At 38.1% G+C, this 14,362-nt stretch overlaps 1 protein-coding gene across 3 annotated transcripts in view; it reads right to left on the reverse strand.

Annotated features, from left to right (window-relative positions):
- Positions 1-1,817: 1,817 nt before the first annotated feature.
- The window catches only part of asmt (acetylserotonin O-methyltransferase), a 20,465-nt gene continuing 7,920 nt past the window's right edge, over positions 1,818-14,362 (reverse strand). For 2 of the 3 annotated variants that reach the window (XM_015035069.1, XM_015035079.1), the window contains exons 5-8: positions 12,998-13,116; positions 6,710-6,850; positions 4,471-4,593; positions 1,818-3,626 (exon numbers count right to left, since the gene is read on the reverse strand). In XM_015035069.1, the coding sequence (XP_014890555.1) occupies positions 3,409-3,626; positions 4,471-4,593; positions 6,710-6,850; positions 12,998-13,116 (601 nt within the window). In that variant the 3' untranslated portion in view covers positions 1,818-3,408. The remainder of the gene's footprint in view (positions 3,627-4,470; positions 4,594-6,709; positions 6,851-12,997; positions 13,117-14,362) is intronic. The other variant, XM_015035088.1, reaches the window with a different exon arrangement.

Below are 14,362 nucleotides of genomic sequence, written 5' to 3' on the forward strand. Positions count from 1 at the left end.
AACATTATTTGAAAACTGCTTTTTGTAGTTACTCGGTGTCTTTTGCGCCTTTAAAATGCAATCTGAAACATGCAAGTGTGGGCCAGAGAAAAAAGGCAGAAAGATCTATAAAGGATGACAGCTTTTTCACCGAAGTGTTGTCTCATGCTTCCAAATGGTGAAAATCTTACAGTAAGAACTTTTTGAAGTTAGTGTATAACTGTGACAAAAAAATCTGTAAATTTAGGGTTGAAAATGACTGAGTCATATTGTGTTCGAGCACAAGGTACAAGTTGACCACCATGAAATAATGTCGGCAGCAATATACTTTCACAGCCATTTATTTCCCTTAATTAGGCAGATTCTGTATGTGTCCACACGGATTTGAGATCAGTTTTAACTTTTAGCTCTCTGAAGTCTGATTAATTCGCAGCTCAGAGTAAAAAAAGAAAGAGTAGAATGTATTACAGGGCAAAGTGCGAAAGACTGAGAAAAAAATATGAGTTAAACAAAAATGATCAGTGGTGAGGTAGTCATTTGAAGGAAAGAACCTTTTAGTAATGATGGTTTTAGACAGCCTATAAAGATCTTTTCTCAGCTGCAAAAGGCAGTGGTTGATATAATGGAAATTCATTTTGGCACGGCTTTTTTCTGCAAAAATAAAAGACATTTTGGTATCAACGCATGTAAAAAGAAACCATGTTATTAAACACTCGTGAGAAACCTAAAAGTGCCTATCAGATTCAGTCTTTCCATTCACAACCGCTGCCGCTCAATACATTTTGTAAAGGGTGCTGCGCCACGTCTGAGTTGGAACACAATGAGAGGCGGCGTTTTGAGAGAAAAGGACGATGCAGCGAACAAAACTGACTTGCAAAGAAGAGTGGCAGCGAAATTCAAGATCCCTCCCGCCCCTCTATTGTGGAGAAGATTCATTAAGTCATGTCCATTTTCACAAAGAACACAACACAAAGACAGCTGTGTGAGGCTGTGAGGAACAGCGCAGAATGAGGATCAGACGCTGCCTCGGTGCTGCATGATAAGAATTAGTAATATAGAAATTATTTGATCTTTTCAGTAGCATCGACAGCACATTCTGCTGGTGACCTCATCTACTAAAATAGGATTATGCTTGTTAATTGGCAGTAACAGGATATGAAATCTCACAATATTGACACGTCACAATATTTCCCATCAAAATCCGTCTCGTGAAGCAATCTCTTGGTAATTTTTTTGGTTGTTTAATCCAAGCTATTATTAAGAATCTAGGCATGAAGATAAGTGCTTTGAAATTTACCAGGAAGTAGTTCTGGAGTTGTTTTACTGATGTAGGGGAAGTTAATTCATCAAACCTTTTTTGTGGAAAAATCATTTTGCCATATCCTAAAAGGCAGATTTCTCTTTTGGCTTTTCAATATTGTATCACACACTCTCCTGGAACTAAATCCGGTTAGCCTCCTCTTACTTATACACACGTCTTTCTGATTTTCCACATTAATCACATTCATAATATGCAACGTGTCCTTTTGTTTCACAGCAGGATTGAACCTGCTGTTTGGCCACATCCTCTCTGTCTGGAGTCTGCATGTTTCCTCTTTGTTTGCATGTCAAAAGATGTGGGTGGTGGTTTATTATAAATTGGCCGTTGGTGTGAGCGTGCAAGGCTCTCTGTCTCTTTGCATTAGCCCTGTGTACCTCACCTCTCACCCGATGTCTGCTGGGACATGGTGCAGCCCTCGGGGTTCTTTGGGACTGAAGCAGATATTGCTAATGGAGAGTGACACAATAACAGGCAGAGGAGGAAGGTGCAAATTTGAAACAAAAGCTACAATCTCCTGTGAAAAGTTAATGTATTTTTAATCCCTTACTTTTTTTTCGTCCACAGTGGGAGATGCTTGCTGATTTTGCAGAGGCAACATTAGCGTAGCATTATTTAGTAATCTGGAACTCCAAGAGAGGAGGTTACAGAATAAATCAAGTCATACACACTTGAACTCTTTCTTGATCACCGTGTTCCTGTCAGGGATGTATTCTGGTTTTACTTGCTGTTTCACAAGTGTTGATGAAGTTGTTTCAGAACAGGGTTTAACTCCATGACTTTAAGAGTCTCTTGAAGACTTTGGAGAAGATTTTCCTGAACACTTATAGCCTGCACTTACAGGTAGGTATTTACTTACCCGCTCTGCTCAGTTCTCATGTTATCGTCATCCTTGGGGTTTCTGTTGCAGCTCATTCTGAAGACACAGAGTTGTGCCTCGCAAAAAAGATTATTTAATATAAGCAACATACGGTACATTTTAAATGTAATTAGTCCATGATAATCCTTTGATATCTGAAGATTTATTTTGTTTTTTTAATAAGTATAATTGTGCTTTCCCCAGGATCATGATGGAGATGACTGAATAATGATATTTCCTTCTCTAATCATTATTTTAAAGTTGTGGTGGGTGGTGAACGGAGGCAGGGCAGAAACGTCTTAAAATATTACTAACGTCTTCTGCAGCCTGCTTACATAGGCTTCTTGAAGAAGATAGACAGAATATTAGGAAAACCTTTGATAATGTTGCCTGGCAACAGGAGTGACTTTGGCTCTTCCCTAATCCAAACTCTATCCCAAAGTACATCCTTGAGATTATTTCTCATTCAGCCGTAATACTTTGTCAGTTAAAGTTGGCATGAAGGTGTTGGGATTTTCTCATTTGTATTTTCTTCCCACCAATTTCCTCTGTATAATAAATGAATGTTTTATTTATGTGAGCACATAAACCTGTCGTCTTCACATTTTATTCTAAACAAATGGAGTAAAACGATAAAACCTATCCATTACTTAAAGGTGTACCATCCACTATTTCACCTTTGCTTAGCTTTTTGTCAAACAATTTTTTTTTTTTTTTGCAGTAAAACTCAAAGCAGGGGTTGAAGGCGGTTTCTTTTCAGTTGTGTTAAGATGTGTATTGCACAACTATAATAATGGTAAACCACAGTTGTAAACTGTGAATAATTGGACCACACTTCATGGAAGACAGGCAGTTTGCAATAGCGTGAAAAATGACATAGCTGTATTTTGTCTACCTTCTTTACAGCAAACAAGATTGGAGCTTATTATGTTATAAAGGTCACCTTTTTCTCAGTTTTACACTGGCGATACATTTTGCATGAATACATTTTCTTTGAAACAACTGAAGACAGCATTTTATATAAGCTTAAATTTGTATGCAAATAACTTAGATTTTGTTTTTTTTTTACATTCATGTAGTAACTTTGAACCATTTTAGAAACAGCTGGTCATCTCAGCTAGGACATAGACAACACTGCATCTCAAAGGAAACTGTATGCATTTTAAAAGCAAATATCGATTTTTTTTTTTTTTCCTTACACACTGGGCCTTTATTTTACTACACACACGGAAGCATCATTTTTCTTCATCTCTCACGTCTCTTTGTGACCCAGAACGGCATCATAGATTTTTCCAGTGAGGCGGTGCTGGATGTTGGTGAAGCCGCTGGCAGCCAGCAGGGCAGCATACTGAGCACCTGTCCTCTCTCTGCCCTCCGTCTGCACCAGCATGTTCAGGGAGTAGAGCTGTGCCGTCAGTGGACCAGACCCGTCTTCATTTAGCAGCGCCTCCACCAGCAGCACGGCACCTCCTACATCACAAACAACAATGGGTCATGATCAGGTTTCACTTTGTGAAAGATGCAGTGCCTTTCTTCTAACACATAAATAAAGTGATACAGAGACTATATTTTAGCTCTGTTTGTGTGTCTAAGTGTTAGTCTGCCAGAAGGTGAACCACTGTCCCAATCTCAACTCCTATCTGAACCTGAAAAGATTCACGGGCACGAAGCATGTTGCTGCCACCACTACTGTATATGTTCATGCTGCTGTTTGTTCAGTAATAAAGGTTCACTAATTAATTCTGATCTAATCAACTCCATTTACTCTTTTAGGTGCGTTCTTAATCTAATTGTTTAGAAGGAGCACCGGAATAAAGGGAGGTGACTTGAAAAACAAGCCACACTTTTTAGATTTTTCTTTTTTTTTATTACAAATCAAATGTCTTTTTAATGTTTTTGATTAGTGATGTTGCTAAACTATTAATATGGGTAAATTTAAAGAATGAGATCATAATATTGACTCACAATTTACCACTGATCACTCGTATAAATCAACTGAACAATGGTGCTTGGTTGTTTTAATAGAAATTTCTCCTGCTTTTCCTTAATGCAATGTGCTGTTTAGACAAAGAATATACTTGTTCTTTTTTTATCTGCTGTCTCTCCCATCGTTTATGCACCATTCCCTTATTTTGTCTAATTTTTGCCTGCAGTCTGACTTTGATCAAAGCCAGAAGGACAGACTTTTCAGGGATCAGCTGCATTATGGGGTACAATCTGCGATCTCCTTTCTCGCAAAAGAAGAAGAGAAAAAAAAACACTCATCCCTTTCACACCCAGACACAGACACACACACACAGACACACTTACAGACCTGGTTTACAGGCCTTATAGATTCTGCAGAGGAGCTCTATGCAGCGCTCGTCTGTCCAGTCATGGAGGATTCTGGCAAGAATATAGAGATCTGCGACTGGCAGAGAGTCCTTGAAGAAATCACCTTTAGAAAGAGACACGGACACTTCATATTTATTGAAAGCCGAATGAATATATAAGATTTTCATCCATGGTGTGAGATTTCAGCATGTTATAGAAAAGCAACAACTCCAACAAGTTCTCCTTCACCTCCAGGTAACATTGCAGTGACGTTGATGCTGGTCATGTCAGAATGAGCAGAAGAGGGATGGGTGCAATATTCAGTGTGAGCAGTTTGTTACGAGGGTGATGCTGAGGACTCAAACTGGGCTGCCTTAAGTGTTTCACAGGCTTCACTTTTATCTGATTTAATTATTTTGTGTAATTATTAATTCTGTTGACAAGCCTGCATAGCACTGATGTGACTTGATTAGTGATTTACACGCTTAAATATAATTGCTGCAAATTGGTTGATGTCTGCTGTAATTGAATTATTCTAAATGCTTTTGACCCAGATTGATTACGTCAAATTTCGGCCCTCTGTCCAACATTCACTTGTAGTTGATTTCTCTTCTGCATGCAGCTTACTTGGAGAGTCGATCATTTCCTTTCGGTACTTCTGTGATGTCTAATTTTATTTAAATTCATGACGTTGCAATAAAATAAATTTAGAGGCCTCATGCAGCAGCGCCCGTCACGTGGCTGTGCGAACAGCAGGACAGGAAGGGATTGACTTTCTCCTCAGGTTTTTGAGGTTACCTGCTGCTGAGACTTTCAGCTGCTGCTGCAGTGGAGGAGCAACGAAACAAAGAAAGTGTGAGGCACAAATTGATAGTTTTGTACACAACGATTTCACTCTTAACAGAAGTCAGTCAAGAGGATAATGAGGTTAATAGCTGCCAATATCAATTATGTCTTTTTGTGTTTTAAGCTATGGTCGTACTCAATTTTTAACTTTGGGGAGTGAGGATAAGAAGTGATGGGTTATGAGTATAATGTGTAAAAGAGAGACAATAGTTTTCAGTTGCAATTACTCTTACATAAAATATATATTGCCAGGTTATTTCTAAATATATTAGCTGGAGTTTGCATACATTCTATGTAAAGTAATGACTTAAAACTAGAGGCTCCAGTGCAGTTTTCATCACTGACATTCAAAACTTTCGTTTTCCTTAGTAGTTCTGCATGCTCAGTAATGTTATTCATGATGTATTCAGTTCCCTTCAGCACAAAAGAGATCAGTGCTGCAGCTGTTTTTGTCAAGATGTTCTGCCCTTTCACAGAGTCCCTGTTTGAGTGAAAGCAAACATGCATGGTCAGACCTTTCCCCATTTTTTACATTAATAATAACACAGTACATACGATTCTAAATTATTTGTCCTGGTGTTTTATGCTAGCCGGTTTATTTCGTATTTTAATTTTCTCATTGTTGTTTATGAATGATGGATGAAGCAAAGACATGCAGAGGAGAGGCATCTTTAAACTCTCTGACCATCCTATGGGTAACTCAACACCAGAAATGAATCTAACTTTTATGACTGAAGATTTTGTCAACTTACGTAACTGAAATAGAGTCAACATCGTATTAAAGGGGAGCTAGCACTGTGGTGGTTTGACTTTCTCGTGACCAAATTTATTGACCTAAATTTATTTGGGAAATTATTAATATTATAGTTTAGGAAGAAGACATGCAGCAAAAGTCAACTGGGCCGGGACTCGAACTCTCAACAGGACCGAGGCCACCTTACGTATGTCGCACACTCTACCCAGTGCATCGCTCGAATTTTAAGGACACAAAATACATTTTTTGATGATATCCTCATTTATTAGACCCCGCCTCCACAAGCTCACTTACGGCTTGATCGCATTCCATTTGAACAGCAAAACAACGACATATGCTTCCGTCTTATAAATTAAACATTTATCTTAATTCTGTATTAATTCACTTTCACCATCCTGATGTGCGCAGGGTGCCTGATTACCTCTAATGAGGGTAAGAATGCTTATTTGCGCTACATTTAACCACAAAAGGTCAAATAAATCAGTCAACGATGAATCAATAGCAAATATAACAGGCTTCGTAGAGATTTGAAAAAGCAACATCTCTTTTGTGTGTCTGCGTTGTCACTAATACGTACGAATGTTGCACTTAGAGCAGATACTGTGATTGTCAGGAGAATGCAGAATTGTAATGATGTTACCCTCATGGAAGCTGATCCTCTGGTCAGCCTCGGTGACAAAGTGTTCCCCTGACACACGCACTACCTTGGGGAGGTCAAAGATTGTCACAGTGCATTCTGGGTAGGCCAACGTGCACTGCTTGGCTAATGCTCCACTGCAGCCTGAAGAGAAGGATAGAATTGCATTTAGTTACGGAACAGTAAACAAATAGCCTTCATTGAAAACAAAGTGGATCTTCACTATGCACAAACCTGCTCAGCTCACCATTACACAAGGGCTTGTGACGCTTTCAGGTACACCACATTGTTTATAATCTTGATTTGTATACATTTTGCTGCTTTGGGGAGGAGGTTTATGTGACATTAATACTTTAATTCCAGAGGCAGATTAACATAATGTAGAAGTACTCTATGTCACATAAGTAGATGTTTGGAGTAAATTTGTATTTTTAAGTTGATGCTAATAGCATTTAATTGTTAGCCCTTAATCTGAAATGTATAATTTTTTAATTTATTTTGACTGCCATGATAGCGTCATGCACAACAGTCCCTTCAGGGTTTGGTAGAAAACAGCAACGTAAACCTGGAAAGATATGATCAGTGAAGCAAGTTAAAACTAATTTTAAATTTAGCCAAATTACATTTCTTTGATTTTGCAAAAAGTTTGGCTGCCGGAGGAACTGGTGCACTTCATAAAATAAATATCACCACAAGGACAGAATATTATGTGGAAATAGTGAAGAAAGTTCTGAAGACATCTAAATCTAAATCTCATTAATTACACATCAACAGAAGTTTCATAATATAGCAACAACAGGTGTTTTTGTGAGATTTATAAAAATCTCCTATTGGTTAAATGCACAGCTGAACCTTGTTAGAAGCACAGTGCCAGTGGACAGTTCGTTACGTACCATGATCTCATGTGGAGAGGTTTTTGTGTTGAGAAAGTGAAAATTAAAGACATGTTTTATGCAAACATTTAGTGAAACTGATGTTGGATTGTCACAGTAATGACACAGAGATAATGTTCCATGTGACAAGGACCTTCACCGAATAGAAGCATCTTTATTCTATCCTGTTAAGTTTCCAGCTTCTATCTTTCCTGCAAAATATCACATTAGAACTACTTAGAAAAAAATCAGGTTGAATGTGTTGCCTTTATTTGTTCTTTTAAAACCTAAAGTTTACTCTTACTGGTATTATCTCTAATTCAGCAGAAGTAGCGGCATAATTATTGCTGTCAACCATTTTGTTTTATTTGGAGTTTTTAGGTTGTCCTACATGAGAACCAAAAGCAAACTAAGGTGTACTTAAGATGCCCAAGTCCAGGATGGGAAGATGAGGGAATGACTTCTCATGCAGATTATAGATGGTAAAACCTCAGAGTTGTTTATCATGATCGAGCCTGTTTTCTAAGTAGCACTTTTTAAAGAAATTCAAATTTCTTTCATTTAAATTAAAGAAATTTAATTGAAGAAGTTTATCCTTGAGTTAGATCTAATTCTGAAATATAAGTACATATACAGTCAATATAAATATAACAAAAGATAAAAAAGGAAGTAGCTGGTTCATATTAGCTCATACACCATAACCAAAACCTTCACTACAATTTGAGCACAGTTATAGAGCAGTGCACAGAATTTAAAGGAAAAATGAATAAGTATTTCACAGTAAATATATCAGCATAGTCTGATATATCTCTATCATATTCTCCTACACCAGCCATATTTTCTTCCAGGAAGTCCTCTCTGTACCACATGAGCCAGTTGTCACCCTCCAGCTGCATTAATAAGCCCAGACTGCATATCACTCTGCCACTATTTTACCAGTTGTCATTCATTGAGCCACTTAAATACTAACTTCTGCACAACAGGGGCTCTGAGGTTGAACAATCATCCTGTCAAATGCTCAGACCTTAACTCTCATTTTTCCACTTCTACATGTGGAAACCTCACTTCCTGTACAAAATATCCACGCTCCAACAGAAGTCACTATATATTCAATGTGATTTTTTATTATTTTAAATTATGATTTATGAGTGATTGTAAAGTTGCACGCTACTTGTGCTTGATATGCAAGTTCCATGAAGGTAAATCTTGGAGGTTACACAGGTGGGATTTGGAAACTGAAGTGAGCAGCACACACACACACTCACACACGCTCATAAGAGAAAACAGAAATATAATGTGAAAATGGGATTCTTTCAGTTTGATGCTTTAGCAGCATTATTTAAATTCTCCACGCCTTGCAAAGAAAGGTGAATGCAAAATAGACAATGGAAGAAAAAGTGGAAGACAACAATAGAGTCAGAGACTGGAGGGGGGGAGAAAAGAGAAAGCCAGAGTGTCGCAGTGAGACGGAATACAGCTTCAAAGGATGTCACTTTGACAAACCTATGAAACCCAGTCAGATGAGCCACTGTGTGTTTGTCTATGTGTGTGTGTGCATACACGGCGAGATTTCCTCCCAGCTATCCTCTAACATGACCTGCTTCCACCATATCAGCTCTGCCTTTTCTGCACACAGAGATGCTAGGTAGCTCTCACATCAAACAGGGGTCAGCAGAGGAGGAGAATCAAAGAGCCACGATGAAGAGAGAAATCAGACACACAGCACACTGTTCGGCTAACCCGGCCGTCTCAAAGAGTCACATCCAACACTGTCTGGTTTTCATCTTTATCTCGTAGCTAGATTTAGCCTTTGCTCATATGCTGGGTTGAACTTTTCCTGATTTAGTTACATCTAAATATTTGTATTTGCTTTATTGGTTTTATAATAATTCCCCTACCAGAGCTGAGGATCTCATCAATTCCTCTGGAGGTACTGTGGGTATCTTGTTCTGATTATTGCTTTTCTTTGCCTGGCCTCTGAGTTTAGGTGGATGGACATGTTTTGGTCGGTTTGCTGTTGTGCAATACGCTTAGAGTATCATTTTACAACCTGACTCTGATTTAAACTGCTCCAGAAATCATCCCTGACTCTTCTGCCTGGTGTGTTCTTCCTGATGTTTTTTGTTCAAAGATTACACTACACACAGTAGGTCTTCTGAAGGAAATCTGGCATACTGCATTTTGAGGTACACAATATTGGTCCATCACATAAAACCCATCATAAAGCATACCCAAATTTGTGCAATGCGACACAATTGTGAATAGTGTCAAGGGATGTAAATATTTTTATTTTAGTCACAGTATCTTGGAAAATGTATTGAAAATGTGCCAAGGAATCAATCCAGACTTATTATGTTGTGACTCACAAGTGCACTTCACTGATTTCTCTGCAGAGAGGCCATGAGAAATAAATTCAAACAGAAAAAAAAATAATAATCCTTTCAACCTTGGGCACATCTCAATGCATGATCATTCCACCATGGATGTATGGATGCCATATTCACCGCAGAGAGTCAATCATCAGCCGGGTCTAGCAGACAAAGAGACGAGTCTTGAGCAGCAGGTGCGCACAGATTCAACAGATGCTGTGTGAGAGACGCGATTGCCTATATGGGACACTGCAGTGCTGCCCTTCACCCTCCTGATGCTCACACTTTTTGGATATGCAGCTTCATGCATAAGCATGAACAGACAACCTCGTGTGAAGAAAGTCACACAGGAGCCGGAAAAGACCAGGATCGATGCGAGGTGCCTTTTGTGGCTCCACAGCTCCCCTGTGTGGTCAGCTGAGGAAGCACATGCTACACGTGGCCCACCTGTGGACAATTTCAGACTCCAGAAATGGCGTGAGCGGGAGGTGAGACGTCTTCATCACAAAGGGACTCTTGTGTGGATTGTTATTCGTGTTAATGCTGAAACAAAGGCCATCTTTGAGTAAGTGAACAAAGCTGCAGATTAAACATTCACAACTGGAGACATTTGTTCTGAAATACCTATTTTACACGTTTTATGATCCTGTCTGAACATGACTGGAGCCAATGTTCATCTGTTAAATTCACTTGAAATAAAAAAAAAAAATGGAATAAAAAGTAAAAAGAAAAGCCCATTATCTTTTTCACAAAGGCTATTCTCGGTTTCATAACGTCCTTCATTCTTCAACTGTGCCTCTGCAGTTCATTAGAAGCTCTTGCCTCCATCATTTATGTCATGTCTGTTTAATCTTTGGTCTCCCAGCACTTTTTCGTCTTTGTGCCATTTGCTTGTCATGTAAAGCAACTCTTCAAAGATGCTTTTAGAGATAAATCTGACTTGACAAAGGAGCAGAGACAAGTGAACAAAGCCCTCCATTTTACTTAACAATCAAGTTTCATTTCACTAAGAGCTGTGGTTCATGTAATTGGTTCAAAGTTCTCCTCTGATAATGAAGGAAGAAAATCTGATGCTGTATCTGAATAAACTATCAATGAACAATGTGAAGTGTAATTGATTTGATCATTTTCTGGGGAGAATAGAAAATGCAATAATTTTCCTCAAGGTTTTATTCTTGAAGAAAATTCAAGAATATGTTAAATCTGAGGATTTAACACATTCAAAAGCCAGCAAATCTTTAAATACTGAACTATAAAATATAAATAAAACAGAACCGACCTTTCTATTGTTCTCAATGTAGGGCATTTTAAAACAACTTCTCCATAGCTTTTGAGTCTCAGCCACACAAAAAAATAGGAAGTACTTCCATATATAGACGATGACATCACATCTGTGTTAGCCCCATTGGCAAGCTCGTTACTTTCTCTGGCTTTAGACAGATACTGGATTGTTTTCTCAATTTTCTTTTCAACAACAATATGGTAAATGGATATATGGTGGCTTGCCAGCAACAGCAGTGAGCAAATGAGGTTTGTGAGCATAATGTGCATTGTGTAAAAATAGCTTCTTTTGCAGCAGGTTTTATTTTTTATACGTCGAGGAGTTTTAGCCAAGATCTCTCTGAAAGCTACCAGAATATTTTTGTTTTTGAATTGCAGTTTCTTTCACAAGCATCCCTGTTTTTGAGCTTGAGCGTTTTCTATGACTTCCTTTACATCAGGTGGACATTGTATTGTCTTATGGTCACTTTTTGTCAACTCTCACTTGTTTGTTGCCTTGTGCTTCCTTTGTTCTTACTATTAAAATGCATTCCTGGTATAAAGTTTGCCCAGGAGTTTTGTCAGGTTGCAGAAACATTTGAATTGCAGCTCTAAAAGGAGAACACTGGAACTAATTTATATTTTGCCTTAACAAGTGATCCTCACCAACTAAATAATTTAGTTATAATGCTTAATATTGATGAAACTTTTGGGTTCATTTGGTAGCAAACTTCTTGCATGTTAAAACCACTGGATGCATAGTGAGTTGACTTTAATTTCTGCTAACAAAAAACAAGCAATGGTAATTTCAGGTCTGGTTTGGGTTGCAAAAAACTTTTCACTAATTTTAAAAAATATTTGAAATAGAATGCAGTTTCAGAAGCTTAAATACTTCATGCTACTTACACTATTCACTGGCTTCTGAATACCAGCCAATCCAGGAGACCCATTCATTTTCCTTGGCGCTGATTGGCTTTACCCCCTAACAGTGGTCTCTTGTATTTGCAAATTTCAGCTGGTTGTGGATCTGTGATGGTTCCTAAACCTTGTGAAAACCTCTGTACAGGAAAGGTGGGAATGAACTCATTTAATATTCAAATACAAATCAGTGTTCCCATTCAACTATTGCATATAAACTTAAGCTTCCTCTGAGATATTTTGAGGTATTGGAAAACCTTGCTAAAAGCTGTTTCTCCTTTACCAGGCTACTCATTCAGCAGAAACAAAACACTTTCTTTTATCTTGGTGTTTACCTTTTTGTTTAAAAAAAATATGCTGCATTATTTGTGGAAAGAAAGTTCTTTTCTATCACAAAAAGCTGTAATTATAACAAGTATGTACAGACCATTAAGTTATTTAGACCAGTTTTCTGACAATTGTGGAAAAAATTGGAATTCAATTTTTGTTCCTAATAGACACAAATCTATTACCAAGCTTTTGTTTCTCTTCTGCAAAACATAAAATATTCCGTGTTCAAAGAGAGTGCAACAGAGAACTTTCACACAATAGAGTACCTTTAAACTTATCTATATCCTAATAAGGTTGATATTGTCGCCATCATAGCATCTTCAGTTCATTTATCAAATCCAGCCTTCAGAATCATTATTTTTCCAGTTACAAGCTGATGTGGTTGGAAATTTCTCCAGAGATTAAACAGATTGTGTTTACAGCTTGGAGTGTACAAGAAGTTCGTTCCCAGTGGTTTATTCTTAGATGGCAAAACTGGCAGTAGCATCCACAGACATATGTGGGAATAGTTTGTTTCAACAGGAAAAGCCAGGAAAACTTACCTCCCAGGTCACAGATGACCTTAAAAGGCGTAAGATCGAAGGCCGTGACCACATCTCTGCCGCAGATGTTCCAGATGGAGTTCATCAAGTGCATGAATTTCACCATTTCCTCATCAGACCTGAACAGACAACCACAAAGAGAGAAAAGTTATTTTTATTAGTCCTTTTTTTCACTCATGTCTCCCTTCATGGAAGCGTAAGCCTCTTTATCATCTTCTCTAAACTGTCACCCAAGGGCTGAAGTGCAAACAGACACACATTCCTCATTTAGAAAGTTTCTCCCAGCGGCCGCTCTGGTGTGTGTGTGTGTGTGTGTGTGTGTGTGTCTGTGTGAGGCAGACAGGGAGCGGCAGAACAGAAGAGCCTGTGGTGAGTGCTGCTGCTCTGAGAAATCTCCACCTCATCAAGCAGCACCACAATGAGGCCCACACACACACACACACACACACACTCACTCACATACACATCCTCTTTCTTCTGTGATGCTGCTTTCCACTCATCCAAACTTCTCTTGCAAAGTACTCATCCATCTAATACTCAAAGCAACTTTGTATGACACAATGACATCCAGAAGAAGTTGGGCCATTGTTGGCCTCAGACTCTGACTGCAGATGATTTGAAAAGACAAAAAAAAAAAAAAAAAGACTCTGAGGCCAAACAGAAGACTGTCATCTATAATCTGAAAGCGTCAAGGGCAAAAGATCCTATAAGCCCTGCAACGACAATTTCATTTTTTTTTTTTTTTTTGCGGCGGAGAGGTGGGAGAATAATGCAGTACAGTAAAAAAAAATAACTAAAAATTTGCCCTCTACGACATCCAATCTAAGTTTTAGTGAGATAGCCTTGTTACCTGATAATTCTTTGCATATTATGTCTTATTATAATTTGTAGCTGATTGATTCTGTTTACACTTTTCGATATCCTTTCACTCATTCATTGGGAAAATAAAAGCATGTTGCATTTTGTCAGGGTAAGGGTTAGGGGGTAGGGTTGGTCACATGAGCAGTGGCTCACATGAGTAGGTCACAGAGTAGCCAAAGAGAAGGTTGAAAACCTACAAATAGATAGGAGAAATATTAATTACAGATCACAATGAGTTCATTTTAACTTTAACTAATTAATAAAGTGATGATAAGCTATTTTAGTGTAGAGGTTGATAAAATGTATTTTTTTATTTGATTATTTTCAATGTTGAATTACACTAAAACTGAAATTTATTCATTTCAACCCACATATTATTTATTTAGTACTCTATGATGTGTTTTTTGTTTTTTCATCTACAGATGAGGAGAAGGTTATCTGTACCACCTTTTCAGATCAATATTCCTCTGCAGATGAATCCTCATGAGTTAAAAATTAGGAAAA

Source organism: Poecilia latipinna, unplaced genomic scaffold (assembly GCF_001443285.1).
Source record: "Poecilia latipinna isolate Pla-1442-1.1 unplaced genomic scaffold, P_latipinna-1.0 Scaffold19, whole genome shotgun sequence".
Lineage (NCBI taxonomy): Eukaryota > Metazoa > Chordata > Actinopteri > Cyprinodontiformes > Poeciliidae > Poecilia > Poecilia latipinna.